Raw genomic sequence first — 15,526 nt, forward strand, 5'->3', positions numbered from 1 at the left:
CCTAACTCAACCAAAGCTTCATTCATCCTTCATGGGTACAAAGAGAAGAGCCCGGTCCTCTTCTAAAATTTCTAACAGTGAAGAATAAGCTATTTCAGATTCCACACCTCTGAAATCTGTGTTTTAATCTTCAACTTCCCCCTCCATCCTCCGAATCCTTCCCTAATAGGGCACCTTCTTCTCCAGCTATCAGCACTTTTCCCAGCGACTGTGAATGTGAAGAGAGAAGAGCCCAGGCCAGCTCCAGTGGGTGGTCCTAACCAGCCCAGACCAGTCTCGGTGCTCCTGTCCCCCTTGTTAGTGACTGGTGTGGGTGTGGACAGGTAACAGCATGGAACGTTTCTGGCCAATAACCAGAAGGGAGGGAAAGTTTCCGGAGGGCATTCTAGAGGAGGTGTCACTGCTCATAGCTGCCAACAGGATGACGCCAACACAGGGACCAGAGCCCTACTGCTGCACAGCAGACGCAGATTCCCGGCCTACAGGTCCGGGAGCCGCCTGACTGCTGCACTCCTTGGTAGAGAGGAAAATACGCTTCTGTAGCTCGGGTAAATTTACTTTAGGGGTTTTCCATTAGTCGCAGACATCCTGATATACCAGGTTTTGGGTTTGTTTTTTTTTTCTTGAAAAATATACTCATGTAGGAAAGAAAGGCATTCACCAGCAGAAATTCAAACAGGACAGGCTGACGTAGACTGGAAAGTAAGTTGTCCCTGGCCTTCCAGTCCTGCTCCCCTAAGTATCAGGTGACCAGTGCCTGCTGGCACATCTGGTGGTTGTCATTGAAATTGAAAATGCTGCTTGAATCACTGGTCTTTATCAACATGAGACAGAATAAATTACCTACCATGGAAGATGGCAGCCTTCTCCTCTTCTCTCTCCTTTCGTTTCCCAGTACACGTTACGTAATTATCCTATAAATGTATGTAAATCTTTTGTGAGCTATTTATAGATCGAAAAACATTATAATACAATTGTATGTACAACTCCATTGTAAACAGAGTATTTAGATCCATGAAAAAAAAAACAAAATCCTTGTTTTCCCAAGTGTCACATTCTAACGAATGCTCTTAATTTCTTCCTGGTTTTCTTCATTCCTTCGCGAGGGTGTATGCTCAGCTATGCCAGGCTTGTCTCCCAGGTGGTAACCTTTCTTGTACATTGTCATTTAGTCAAAACCACTCATTTTTTTCCCCATAAAGGATATACATGGATGGTAAGCTTTTGAGTTCTTGTATTTTTAAAATGCCTGTAATTTTAGTCTGACCAATTAATAATTTATCCGGTTACAAAGTTCTAAGTTCAAAAGCATTTTTCCCTCAGACCTTTAAAGGCATTGCTCCGGGCCACTTCAATTCCAGGTTATTATTTTTCAGAGGTCTGACAAACTAATTCTTGCTACTTTGTAGGGGAACGAACATCTTTTGACCCCACTTCCCCCCCAGTACTGCTCGTCTCTGCAGCCCTCCCGAACAACACTCTGCACTGCTTCTCTGGGCTTGGGGTCTTCTGCTGCCCTCCCTGGCTCTCACCCTTTTCCAGTCTATAGTGTGGCATGGTTGGGGGTGGAAGAGGAAAGAATCCTGGGTTCTCCCACACAATGAGACCATCTTGCCAGGACTTGCCAGAACCTTATGATAAATGTTTATGTTAGGAATAAGGTATTTTACTTATGCATATGTGTAAAAATAATTCCTGACTGTGATAGTGTTCACTTATATTAGTCTTTTGATGTTTCCATTTACTATTATTATTTTGCAGACACAAAGGGTATTCACCAAGAAAAACATGTATAGGTGTGAGTGTGTGTGATTATTGTATTACTGACTAGAAATACCTTAATTCACTACTCAACTGTCCGAACTGGCAATCCCACCAGCTACTTACTAATACTGGTCTGATTAGTAAAAGGATGAAACTCGAAAGATGATGTGCTCTTTATCTGAATAGTCACATTTTGATCCTTCTGTCCTCACATACTGTCTGGTCTTAAAAATACAATTTACCAATCCTAATCATAATTTTTATTTTCTTAGGAGAATAAAGGGGTTTTTCATTTACATCATACTATCGTAATTTGCTTGATGACAACTTTTATAGGTATAAAATAGTCCTAAGAAAAACACTGTCATTTAAGTAACTACAGCAGTTATCACAAGAAGAGCATCACGAGAACAGGTTGGCTAGACCAAATAAAATCGTAATGGGTGGGTCTGGCTTGACAGGATAATCACTTTCAGGACACAGTAAATTCCTACAGAGAGGAGGCGGCAGGGAGAGGGAGGCAAGGAGAACGGAGTTATAAAAGCATTCACCCTTGCTCTCTACTGCTTTCCTGCACAAGTCCTAAAGATTGTGATTTTTTATTCTTTCACTTAGGCCAGTTATTTACCAAACTTTTACTTTTGCATGCTTGGATACACATGGCTAAGATTACTCAGTGAAAATGGTTCCCTAGTGCAGTAAATTTGGCAAACAATACTTGTTATCTTTACTACAGATTCAAAATATAGATCAGCATACTAGAATCTCAAAGCAGCCCATTCAAACGGTATTCTGGGACCCAAATTTCCAACGTGTATATGTTGTGGGGGAGGTCTTCTCCCCCCACTACCAAGTGATGCTCTAGACACCCCTCCTTCAGACACTGTCCACTCAGAAGAGCGCTTCAGATCCCATGGGATTCGGGCTCGTTCCACAGGACGGCCCTCTGCTTCAGATGCCAATTGCAAGCCCATGTTGCTACCTGTGTGGTGACCGACTGCAGATTGGAGGTTCCCGTGACTGCTTCCTCAAAGAGCCAAAGGAAGGTTAAAAAAAAGACGGGGGAGGGGGGCTCAAATAAATATTCAAAACAGGAAAAACAAGAAGATAACCAGGCCCTGGAGAAAAAGGGAACAGATGCTCACGATATAAAAATAATCCTTAGAGTTAATCCTGATTTGAAAATGGGCTTTTCCCCCTTCATTTCTTTTGTTTGATAGACGACAGATAATCCTCAGACCAAAATTCAAGGTGTGGCTATTTTCTTATTAAAAAAATAAAATTTAATTTCCAGGAAAGCAAGGTGTGTAGATATAAAATAAATTCACGTTCTCCAACTTTCAAAATAAAGATGTCCACTAACAAACATAGCTTATCTCTTTTTTTCCAACCAGGCCTAAAGAGGAAGCAGTGGCAACAACACTTGCTCCGCGCAAGAAAATACACCAAAATTATAATTAACGAAATCTTCAAGCTTCCAAAACCCGTGAGGGAAGGAGGATGAAAGCAAGCAAGAGAAATTACCAAATGGCAATTAAACAAGATCATATGAGAGTTTTCAGGTTAATCAAAAGTACCTTCTGGAATATGGTGTATTATCAGCATAAGCAGCCCCATTGCTTATACTGATAAGCACACCTCCAGAATTGCAGAACAAACTTTTAGCCAAAAAAAATGACAACAGAGAACATCGAATTGTGAATATTATATTTCTTTCACTCACATACAATGTTGTATGAGACATTCACTACTTTTATATGTATCCATAGGATTAATACTCATATGGAGTATAACGTGGGAAAGTGCAGAACTAGAGAAATAAATCTATCTGAACACAAAAGCACACACATCTTAGGATTTAAAAATATTGCACATAATAAGGTTGCGCAGAAATTACTGGCTGTTTTTACAAACAGAATGAGGTATTAGTCAAATTCTAGGTGAAGGTGAGTGCAAAGAGGAACCACACACAAAGAAATACGTAAATCCAAAGACATACAGAGCCAACGATTAAGAAATGTGAAAAGATATGTAAAGCAGCTATGATTCCAACATTAGAAAATCATTAGCCAGGGACCAAACACATAACAATCTCTTGGCAATATTTCATAAGTTTTCAGCTTTCTTTTAGCCTAAATGACTATGAGCAATACGAGCATTTCCTTTAGTCCAATTGGACTACAGAAAGGCGTGGTTCTGGGATAAACATTCAGCCCCGCCTTTCTGAAGCTCTCAGCAGAGATTTACCAGGTACTGCTGCTACCTGTTGCTGAATGACTCACTATACAGTTCCTCGTACACTTAGCAACCCGCATCAGCAATGCCGCAGACCATGCAATTTTAAGTTCTCCAAGGTTTCACTGCAAAAAATTATTCAGTTCACACAATTTAAATCTAAAATAGACTTACAAGCTTAACCTTTAAATATGTATCAGGCAAACTCATTCTTTTCTTGGTGATAAAACTGGCCACATTAATAAGCCCAGGGGCAGGTGGAGAAAAAAGATCAGGCAGAATTAGATTTTTTCAAGACCTTTCTTAGTCAGGGAAATTAATAACTAGCTATTTATTTCTCTACTATCTGAATGTTAATTTCTCAAAAACAATTTAAATATATTTAACAGCTGTATCAAGTGAAATCATGCACTTGTCAAAATGGTTCACAGAAAACTGGTTCGCATCATAGATACTGGAGGACAGTCACCCAGTCGGGTCTGGTGAGGACAGGAAGAGGCGGCACTACTGGCCCGAGCAGTCAGTGTACGTCGTGACCATGTTGCCCCTGCGCTGAGTGACAGTCCTGCAGTGCTTGCTGGATCCATGGAACCTGTTTTCAGTCTGCACCGTGCGCCGACTGGCGGTGTCGAAGCCACTAAAAGAAAACATTTTCTCCATGTCTTCAAACATGTCATCGAACAGTCCACCTCCAAAAGAAAACTCCTGGAAATGATGCCTTTGTCTGCTAGAACCATCCTGGTGTGTCTGGAAGTGATTTTCAAAATGCTTCTTGGACTGAGTGTTTTGGTTTTGACCAAAAAACCCAAAGTCTTTGAAGAGGTCATCAAAATTGAAGTTAAATGACTGCTCGAAAGGGCTTCCACTACCTCTTGGTCCTTGACCATTAGTAAAAGCACTGTGTCCCAGCGCGTCGTACTCTTTTCGCCTGTTGGCGTCTGAGAGTGTTTCATATGCTGAAAGGAATGAAACTACTTTAGTGACTGCAGGCAATCGAAATTACGCATGTCCAAACCTCTTCAAGTAATTCAACGTGCTAGCTTAGAGGATTTCATATTGTAAGTAAAACCAAAACGTACAAAAATAAGAAGTAAAAATAAAAGTCACAAAAGGCAGGGACTTGGCCTTAATCACAGCACACTACCAGCAGGTAGCACAATGCCTGCCCCTAGTAAATATCCGATAAATATTTGTTACATGAATGCTACCACTACAAATAAGCATGTGTGACAATTACAAAGATATTCTTCATATTGTCTGTGTAAAATCACTACTTGTATTAAGGAGTTTGATAGTCAACTATAATGGATTAAGAGGAATTTAGAGTTTTCACTCTTCCTAGTTGAAGTAAATGTTTAACTCCAACCCCTAGTGAGTTAATACCCGTCCCCCACCATTAATTACTGAATGCTCAGGAGATACAATTTGATTTAGAAATAGTCTTAAGTCAAAAATTGTTTTATACTTTTCCTTTAAAATCAAATGTGGCTTTATAGTGCAGATCAAGTGATGAAGGAAAAAAAGGCATTTCAACTTATTTAAATTTTTCTACACTTAATATTTTTCTATTTAGTCTCCACATTTAAACAGTTTCACAAGTTAGTTTGTAAGTTTTGAGTACCAAGAATTTTTCTGACATAGAAACAGCAATTTTACAAATAAAGAATACATTTTTCAAAATTTTACCATCTGTAGGCCAATAAAAGAAACACACCGCCACTCATCCCTGCATTCAGGAATCAGTGATTTGCTGTTGGAGAACAGGCTCAAGAACATCACTCCATGGAAATGCAGCTCCCCTCTCCCTCCCATCTGTAGCCCTCAAACCGGAGCAGGGAGGAGCGCCCACGCTCCCAGTGCACACGCTCCCAGTGCACACTCTCCCCAGTGCACACACTCCCAGTGCACACTCTCCCAGTGCACACACTCCCAGTGCACACTCTCCCAGTGCACACTCTCCCAGTGCACACTCTCCCCAGTGCACACTCTCCCAGTGCACACTCTCCCCAGTGCACACGCTCCCAGTGCACACTCTCCCAGTGCACACTCTCCCCAGTGCACACTCTCCCCAGTGCACACGCTCCCAGTGCACACTCTCCCCAGTGCACACTCTCCCCAGTGCACACGCTCCCAGTGCACACTCTCCCCAGTGCACACTCTCCCCAGCGCTCACGCCCAGCACTAGGTAACCCCTGCGGGACCTCGGCCACAGCCCCCGGCTCACCTTCCGCAATCTCTCTGAATTTTGCTTCCGCGTCAGGGCTCTTATTTTTGTCCGGGTGGTACTTCATGGCCAACTTGTGAAAGGCCTTCTTGATTTGGCGCTCTGATGCAGATTTTGGCAAACCTAAGATATCATAGTAACTTTTTGAGGCCAAAATTAATTCCGTTATCATTAAAATGCAGAGTGCAAAGATGAAAACTGACTGGGGAGTAGCCATTTCTAATATCCTAAAAGAGAAAAGAAAAAAAAATTTACCCATGGAGCTAATCTTAAGACTTTTACTCTCAAAAGAAACCCAATAAACTCTTAGAATGCTAGGTACTTGCCCCCATATTATTTAACTTTGTACTGGCTTTATTAGCCCTAAAGTGGGTGTAACTTTAAAGAGCAAATGTAATTCAACAAAATTGAGAGAAATCTTTGTCTCTGCCTTTCCACTTGGACTCTGGCCACATACAGAGAACACACAAAAATACCGCTTTTTTACCGATCACTACTGAAGACTCTTCCTATGCGAGCACTGTAAAAAAGGATGGAAAATCCAAGTATTTTAAAGGATCTCAATCTTCAAGAATTCATGCTCTAACGGAATGAAAACAGTAGTTTACCGTCCTCGGAAAAAGAAAAGCACATTACCAAGGCCAAGAGCTCAGTGTCTAAATTAGCAGCAGTCTCGCCTCCCGAAGCAAGCAGCGCCTGCAGCCTTCCTCCCAGAAAACGGGGATCTCCACGCCACACCCAGGGCAGCAGCACAAGGGAATGGAATCGTTTCCTAACTCCACGGTCCCAAGTACTTAACAAAAAGTGTGGGGAAACAAGTCGGGCCGGATTCCTGCCAAGTCTGCTGGACACGTCTCAGTCGCCACCAAAATACTTCCCCAGCCTTAGAGGAGATTTAACGGGAAACCCTCGCTCCTCCAGACGAACAGACCGGGGGAGATTTGAAAGGAGAGCCTGCTCCCCGAACGCCGCCCCCAGGAGTCCTCCACAACCACCTATGATGACACAACGCGGCTGACGAAAGACAGCGGGGTTTGGGGCAACGCCAGCCTCGCCCTCCCGCGGCCTCGGCTGCGCCTAATTAGCAGGTGGATCACTTCTCTCCAGACTTAGTCACGGTCACGGGTCCCGGGGATCAAGTGCAAACTCCTGGTCGAAAGAACAGCCGCCGAGCGCGTGGACGCCGCCAGCCCCGCGCTCAGCCTGGCGGGAGGCACCTTGCTGGGGTAATAGAGGTTACTCCCCAGTGTCAAGCCGAGCATCCGACACTCCTTCAGCAGACTGCCTCTGGCTTCCCATTCCTAAGAGGGACCCGCCCGCCGGAGGGCAGCCTGGGCCCGGCGCCCCAGAGCGGTGGCCCCGTGGGCTGGACAGTGGAGCCTCCACCCAAAGGCACCCACAAGCGCCCCGCCCGCCCGACCCGGCGTCGCCGCCCAGGCCGACCGCGGCCCCGGGCCCCTGCCTGGGGGCGAGGGGCTGTCCGACTCCCGAGAAGGCCAGCGGCACGACCCCAAACGGGGCACACAATACTCAGTGGTTCCGCCGTCTCCTGGCCCTAGTAACCTTCCTCGAGAACGCCGGACAGCCCTAAGTCCTTGGGCCCCCGCGGGGGACAGGGCCAAGCCAGACCAGAATGGCCGACTAAGGCCCCGGGATGCTCTAAACCCCGCTCCCCGAGACCCCGGCCTCGTCCTTCACCCGCACCCTCCGGCTGATGCTGTTACGACCGGCTCGGCACGGCCGCTCCGGCCCGGCCCCTAACCCCCGCCTCCGTGGCTTCCAAGAGCCGGCGAGCGCCACGCGGTCGCCGGGACACCGACCTCACCCGCCTCCAGCCGCCCCAGCCGCGTCCCCACTCAGCCGGCTCCCACTGGACGGAGCCCGCCGCTGGCCCCTCCACCTCCACAGAAGACCTACACGAAACGCTTCCCGATTGGCTCCCGCGCGCCCACGTGACCCTGGCGCCCTACGCGCACGTGGAAAACTGTTGTTGCCGGTCGGCCTATACGTCACTTCCTGCCCCAGTTCATCCCTTTCCACGACTAGGCAGTTCCGAAGCCCGCAGAAGCGGAAGTGACTCCACCGAGGCAGCGTCCTCCCCTTGCCGGTCGCGGCGCAGGCGCGGTGGCGCGGTGGCCTGCCCTTGCGGCCCCGCCCCAGCACGCAGGGCCCACCTCCGACCGTAGTTGGCCGGGGCCTCTTGGGCTCGCACCGCAGCGATGCCTCGCTATTGCGCAGCTGTTTGCTGCAAGAACCGCCGGGGACGGAACAATAAAGGCCGGAAGTTGAGTTTTTACCCGTGAGTTGTCAGCCTGACTTTTGGACCGGGCTGTTAAGGCGTTTAGGTGTTTCGGGGTTTCTCCGGGCGCACGGTGTCCCTGCGGGAATGGGGCGTGAAGGCTCTAGCTCCGCCTGCCTGGAAATGCCCGTACGGAGCCTGGTCGCCGGGCCCGCGGGCGAGGATAGGCCTGTTCAGGTGTGATAGTGCCCTTGAAACCGTAAAGTCTGCGTGGCGCCCTGAGGTTTCCAGAGCGGCTCTCCGCCCCACCTGACCTCATTGCATTGACATCACCCTTGCCAAATGGGAGGGTACACTCAAGTTCATGTACACACACTGTGAGTTAGTTATCAAGGATGGTATTTAATTCCACCATCCCCCGAGGAGACGGAGGCCTTTCAGAAAGGAGGCAACCGATCCCGAAGGTGAGGCAGAGCCACGGAAGAACCTGCCTGCTGCCTAGAGCTCTAGAGCCCAGGCTTCGATCTTGCGTAGAATAGGCTGTTAGTCCGGAGAGTAGTGCCACGAAATGTTCCGCGAAACCGCAGTAGTAGTACTCACCTTAATCAGGAGAACGGGAAAGCAGTAGGGTCTCCTAATTAACAGAGTCCAGATTTTTTAGGTCAAAATCCTGGCTCCACTGCTTTGTAGCTGAATGAGCTGCAAATTATTTAAACTCCCCGTGCTTATGATCCCTCATCTGTAAAGGTGTGGGAGGTATTTATTGTACCTAATGCACAATGGACGTGTGAAGAGATGAATTGGCACTCAGTATGTGCTTAAATGAAAATCAGCATATTTACAATATTCTATTTCTCTTTTGTTATTGTATTTAAAAGGAATTCATTTAGCTCTAACCTGGTTGTCTCTTAACTTTCTTCGATTTTTCACTACTTATTTTGTGAAGCCTGTTTTACTTTAGATCTGAAGCTCCCTGTTCACTAATGACAAACCATAAACCACATGGTTGGGATTAGGGGAATGTATAACGCTGCTTTCTGTATGAGAAACCTTATGTTGTTACTACTTTAAAAAAAATAGGAGATTATTATGTGTGTTCTTTTAAAATCACTGAAAGAAAAATAAGTTACTGTTAACTGTGTAATACAGTGTAATACAGTGTAACCCAAACCTATTTAGACAGGTAGGAAAAAGCTTTCTGTAAAATTCTGCTATTAGTCTGGTTTTGCCTATAAAAACCATTGCAGTCCATTAGAGCCAACTCTAATGGACTTCTAGGTCAAGGTTATTATTAGTACACGTGTAAAGAGCTGTCCTGGCTTTCTGTCTTTCCTATTACATATTTTCATAAAATATTTGAGTCTGTTGTTTAAGAACATGTTATGTTCTTTTCTTGTATCAGTTTCTCCTTCAGAACTTGAATTTTAGAATTCATTTGTAGTATTAGTATGAAATACATTTCAGTAGGACTTTGTAGTTTATACAGAGCTCTTTCCTAGCTCTAGGCCAACTACACAACAAAATAAAAATAGAACATAATCCACAAAAATATGAATAGATTTTATTTTTGTTGGAATACATGAAAGGATTCTGAGTTTTACCAGCCATTCTGCTCTGACAAAGCTTTGGCTACACGTCTTCCATCTTAGTCGTCTTCCGCACAGAGGTGAGGTGATGTAATTGTCAAGAAGATGCTCTTAGGTGTAGGGATGGTTGCTTTGCTTTTGCAGCACTTGATGCATAGAGTACCTATGTACGCAGGCCTGGAGCCTGACCAATTGTAAAAATACAGCAAAGTGTTCCCTTTTAAATTTCAGGTTTCCTCTACATGACAAAGAAAGACTTGAAAAATGGTTAAAGAATATGAAACGTGATTCATGGATGCCCAGTAAATACCAGTTCCTGTGTAGTGACCATTTTACTCCTGACTCTCTGGACATCAGATGGGGAATTCGGTATTTGAAGCAAACTGCAATTCCAACGATATTTTCTTTGCCTGAAGACAATCAGGTATTGGAGACAGGGCGTAGGGGAGAGGGGATGATGCTGAGCAGGGTGGTAGATTGCAGGGTGGCAAGTAATCTGGCGGAAGGAGTGAGAGGGAAAGGTAGCTTGGAAAACAGATATTTGAGAAAAAGGATAACTAATTTATGCTTTTACTAAAAGTGTGCTGATTTTTTAAATCTTTAAGCTATTGTTAAAGTATAGCTTAAGAAGAACAAAAAAATAATATATATAAATCATTGTTATAAGTTAATGATGTAAGGGGTTTTTTTTACTGGTTTTTAGAATGATCTGAAATGCTTCCATTATATATTGATGATGCTTAATGCTTTTTAAAAACACTTTAAATTCTATTTGAGTTATATAGTTAGAACTTTTTTAATTCAATAAATTTACTTGGCTAATATACTTCTTAAAGTAGTCAGCGCTGACTGAGAAGAGAATAAGCCTAATAAGGACACCTGTTTTAGAATTTGAAAACATTATTTTCTAGGAAAAAGACCCTTCTGAAAAAAACTGTCCGAAGGAAAACACAAGTGATGAGAAAGAAGTGTGTCTGAAAGCTAAGTCACAAAAGTCGTTTGCGTCAAAAGAGACAGAGAAAAATACAGTGAACACAGCTGTCCTCCCTGAACAAGCCCAATCACTCCCTTCCCCTGTGCTGGCCAAGCCACCAGCTCCAAAAGCAGGGAGTATACAGAATAACATAGTAATTCTTACTCTAGTGAATCAAGATACTGCAAAACCTGAATCGACCTTGGAAACGTCAGTTAACCAAGACATAGGTTTGGGTGGGTTTCACACATCTTTCGAGAATCTAAATTCTACAGCTATTACTTTGACAACCTCAAATTCAGAAGGCATTCAGCAATCTTTGGAAACCCAAGAAGTGTTTGAAATAACTACCAGTCATCTTGGTAATCCAAACGCCACAAATAATTCCATAGAAATTAAGACAGCACAGGAAAACCCATTCTTACTCAGCACAATTACTCAAACAGTTGAAGAATTAAACACAAACGAGGAATCTGTTATTGCCATTTTTGTACCCACAGAAAGTTCCAAACCTGTGATTGATTCTTTCATAGCCACCCAGAGGGAGGCCGTGGGCATGGAGGGCAGAGACATGGGCGGCTCCTTATACAAGGGTGTAGACTACGAGACAGACGTTTTACAAACTGAGCATTCTTACTGTAGACAAGATATCAATAAGGAACATCTTTGGCAGAAGGTCTCTAAACTACATTCAAAGATAACTCTTCTTGAGCTACAAGAGCAACAAACTCTAGGGAGGTTGAAGTCTTTGGAAGCTCTCATACGGCAGCTAAAACAGGAGAACTGGCTCTCTGAAGAGAATGTCAAGATCATAGAAAACCACTTCACAACATACGAAGTTACCATGATGTAAAGAGGTCTCAAAGCTGTGACTTTCGTGTAAGCACTTTGCAGCCGAACCAAATTATATGTAAAGTGAACTTTCAACTGAATGAAGCTAGGAGAGTGCTCTCATGCTGTCAACTGCATTCTGTTTTTGAAACACTCATTTTGGGGAAAAGCTAGAGCATTGTTGGGCTATAAACAAAAAGTTCTATTACTTAGCAATTTAACATAAAATGAATAAATAATAGGATTTTGTCATAAGATGAGAGAACACAGATATGGGGAAAAGGGCCCAGAATAAAAGTCAGACTCAGGAATAACCCTGGTTCTACCATCGGCCTGTGACTAAGGCAAGTTACTAGTCAAGGTTAAGCCTCAGCCTCTTAGTCTGTAAAGTAAGATCCTAAATACAGTCTGTTTACAGTTCCTTCCCTGTCTAGTCACGTATTTTTAATAGAGCAACTGTTCTCTAATCTGCAGGTGCATAATACTGGGTATTGGCTAGAATTTGATTTTAGTAACTGTTGGGTTATCCTCAATATTTATTGAATTCTGTGTTGTTTGACCTTTTGGTTAAAGTGATTCATAATAACAAAGGTAAATACTCCTTTTATAATTTTATTCCAGTTGAACTAAAATAAGGAACCACATGTTAGTCTAGTTCTTAGGAGAAGTACTTTATACTTAAGAGAATACATACTTTGGTACCTTATGTGTGGCTGACCATCATAAAGATACATAGTCACTTAAGCTTCTTAACACTGTATATATAAGATTATAATTTATAAACCAAAAGTTATAATGAGGTTAATTTTTTAAATATATTGCTATATTTTAGAAGACATCCTTTGTATCTGTGTAGCTTTTTAAAATGTGTGCATGTGTCATTTTTAAATCCAGAATGGTAGAGTAATACTTAATACTATACAGTCCCACTTAAGTCTATTTTATTAAAATTTATATTCAACAAATTATAGATATGTAGTGGTGACCTTCGACAGACAGGAAAAAGAGGTGACGGTGAGGTAAATAGCACTGCATATATCCATGTGAATTTCAGAAAAAAACACACAAGCAAAGCCTTAGCGGTGACAACAGAAGTGTGAAAAGTAGATGATCATTTAAAATCGGGAGTGAATGTAATTACATATGTTACTGTGTATGGTGTGGAGCAAGTTCCTATCAGATTCCTAGTTTTCTTTTACATGAAAAATGCTGTCTATCTGGAGGGGTGGTTTTGACAAATCTGTAAGGTGACAGTTACGTTTTTAGTCCTGGAAAACTGGAGGAGCTCAGTAAATATTAGTTGACTGCACAACAAATAGTCTACTAACTGCAAATGCATGGTGATTATTTTTGGCTATATTTTACTTAGTTTTTTCAGGCTAATAAAATTAATTGGCATTATATGAATATAAGTCAGCTAATTACCAAAACTTGATTAGAGGTGTCCTTATTGGGTGACTACGTGGGGTGATGGGTAAACTTAATATTTTACATAAAGTGTGATACTTAGTAGAGTTAATATGTTATTTTTAAGTATTTCCATGTTGCATTTTGCTAATACTTTAAAATTAACATAGATGAAGAAGGCCTTTATAAGTTATTAAAAGTGTTACAGTTTTAAACTGTATACCTTGTAATTATTGTCTCTTTGTTTAAAGTTATTTAACTTGTTTTCTTTAAACTTAATAAATTATAATAAATATTTAAAGTTTTCTCGTGGCTTGTCTGTTCAGTTTTGGCTGTTCTCAGTTAACCTCTAAGTATTTTTGAGAGTTCTAGCCAACTTTTTGACTCGGGTTGTTACAGGAGGTTTCCGCTGACCTTGCCTGTGTTTTCAGCGCCTCACTTTCATAGCGCCCTGCACGCCGCTGGAAGGCAGCCTTTTCCCTGAACTGTCGGTCTCACTACGTGGCACATGCACCCCCGCCGCCCAGCTTCCCAGCTTGGACGTGGTGCACTCTCCCTGGTGCCCACGACCTGAAGCCAGACTGGTTGCCCTCCCACAGGCCACCCTCTGCAGTTCTCTTCAGCCTGTGTTCTGGCCACCCTGGCTCCTCGGCCTTTCCCACTCGTGCCAGATGGGCGTCCGTCGTTTTGTCTGCTGCTTTTATTGCCTATACTTAAGCAGTCTGTCAAAATTAAAAATATTTTGACTTTGATCAAGTTTCATTCCTTTTATGCCAGTCAAAATGGTTTTCTGTCTGTTTTTACTATAGCAGCCTTTACCTTATACGTTCTGTATATCCTGTCTGTGGCTGTGTCTGACTAGGTTGCAAGCTTTTTGAAAGTAAAGTTTTCATTAATGACTTTTGTTGCTTTGGCAATGTAATATTTACTCAATCAATATTTGGATGGATATTTTGAATTTGCCTCCTCAGAATTCTTGGTTCTCGTCACTTAAAATCAAGAACCTCCTTACGTAGATTTTCATAGAATCTTTTAAACATTCCATGTTTGCAACAGCCAGAAAAATGTGTCAGTTATCTGCTCTGCCACCTGTTGATTTTTGCTGTGGAAGACTGCCCCCAACCCAGACTGGCATTTCTTTATTCCTGAGATAACTCCAAAAGAAAGAAAGTCCACGAAAGCTGTATACGTTTACGCCTGCACGTCAGGGAGACAGTAAGGCAGATTTACAAAGGTTGGACCACTGTAAGTAGCGCATGGCGTTGACGTAAACATCACGCAGAGCTTCCCTGCGTAATTTTCCTCTGGAATAAAAAGCCATGTAGTGGGAGTTGGAATACTGATGTGCAGGTGAATTCTTCCATTTCTGACTAAACTGAACAGCTCGCCAACTAGTTTGGTGTTCAAATACATACTTGTTTTTTACTCTTCAGACCATGTTATGTAATATTTTTGTGGGCAAAGTGGGGTAGAAGTCCTGATTCGGAATTGTCGGGAGAAAAGCTATAGAGAAAAAGGGGGTGAGATGTACCTGTATGAGAGAAATTCCTTCAAGGAAGGGTCTTTGTTTCATTTTCATCTTGACCTCCCATCGAACCCTCTGACCTTTTAGTTACTCTATCTCCAGTGGCTTTTTCCTTCATCCCTCCGTTGTCACCTTGCTCCCATGGTCAGTGGAGGCCTTTGTCACCACCAGTGTGTGCAGCCCCTTAAATGGTGTCAACTGCAAGCACTTCTTGTGATTCCCACCTGTTCTTCAGCAGGTACTGAAACAACTCCCTGCAGCCAACCACTTTCCCACAGTCCATCACCTCTGCAGTAGGTTGTGTTTTCCAAATACGGCCACAAAACCCATGTCCTCCCCAATTCTCTCCTGGAGTGGGATCTTGCCACTCGCTCCCTCACCATGTTCGTCTACATTTCTGAATCGGGGGGGTTGAGTGCCTGCTTTGACCAGTAGATGGCACTGAAAGTGGCACTGCCAGTCCCAGACTCTGCCCTCACCTGGCCAGGCGGCTTCCGCTTCCTCTTTGGAACGGCCCCTTGTAGCATGCCAGGTGCCTGTAAGGTGGCCGATTACCGTGTGACCCTGCTGGGCAAGCCAAGACACACGGAGAGGCTCGGTGAGTGAGGCCTCAGCCATGTGAGTAAAGAAGCCAACAAGCAGCCCAATGGTCACAGAACCCCAAAGACTCAGGAACTGAAGTCAAAGATACCTCGGGAGTTGGAACAGGGGTTGAAGACATGCTAAAAAAAAGCGAATTGAT

At 43.5% G+C, this 15,526-nt stretch overlaps 2 protein-coding genes and 1 long non-coding RNA gene across 7 annotated transcripts in view; 1 reads left to right on the top strand and 2 right to left on the bottom strand.

Moving 5' to 3' along the window:
- LOC128781206 (uncharacterized) overlaps positions 1–1,020 on the bottom strand; it is a 118,040-nt gene extending 117,020 nt beyond the window's left edge. The window contains exon 1 of the long non-coding RNA XR_008427113.1: positions 848–1,020. This is a non-coding gene — a long non-coding RNA (uncharacterized lncRNA). The remainder of the gene's footprint in view (positions 1–847) is intronic.
- A 2,434-nt stretch (positions 1,021–3,454) lies between these two features.
- DNAJB9 (DnaJ heat shock protein family (Hsp40) member B9) lies at positions 3,455–8,189 on the bottom strand. Of its 5 annotated transcripts, none has more exons than XM_024563023.3 (3): positions 8,044–8,189; positions 6,224–6,450; positions 3,455–4,955 (listed from the first exon to the last, which is right to left on the bottom strand). In XM_024563023.3, exons 2-3 carry the CDS (start codon positions 6,438–6,440, stop codon positions 4,504–4,506), a joined length of 669 nt encoding a protein of 222 aa, XP_024418791.1. In that variant the 5' UTR covers positions 6,441–6,450; positions 8,044–8,189; the 3' UTR covers positions 3,455–4,503. The 5 variants fall into 5 exon arrangements, with proteins under 5 accessions (XP_024418791.1, XP_024418793.1, XP_045053345.1 ...); XM_024563025.4 differs by having other exon boundaries at positions 8,049–8,125; XM_045197410.2 differs by having other exon boundaries at positions 7,928–8,050.
- A 182-nt stretch (positions 8,190–8,371) lies between these two features.
- Positions 8,372–13,560, top strand: THAP5 (THAP domain containing 5). The gene is made up of 3 exons (XM_024563111.3): positions 8,372–8,522; positions 10,280–10,472; positions 10,960–13,560. The coding sequence occupies exons 1-3, from the start codon at positions 8,443–8,445 to the stop codon at positions 11,872–11,874; spliced, it is 1,188 nt and encodes a 395-aa protein (XP_024418879.2). The 5' UTR covers positions 8,372–8,442; the 3' UTR covers positions 11,875–13,560.
- Positions 13,561–15,526: the final 1,966 nt, after the last annotated feature.

This window comes from Desmodus rotundus, chromosome 6, assembly GCF_022682495.2.
Source record: "Desmodus rotundus isolate HL8 chromosome 6, HLdesRot8A.1, whole genome shotgun sequence".
Lineage (NCBI taxonomy): Eukaryota > Metazoa > Chordata > Mammalia > Chiroptera > Phyllostomidae > Desmodus > Desmodus rotundus.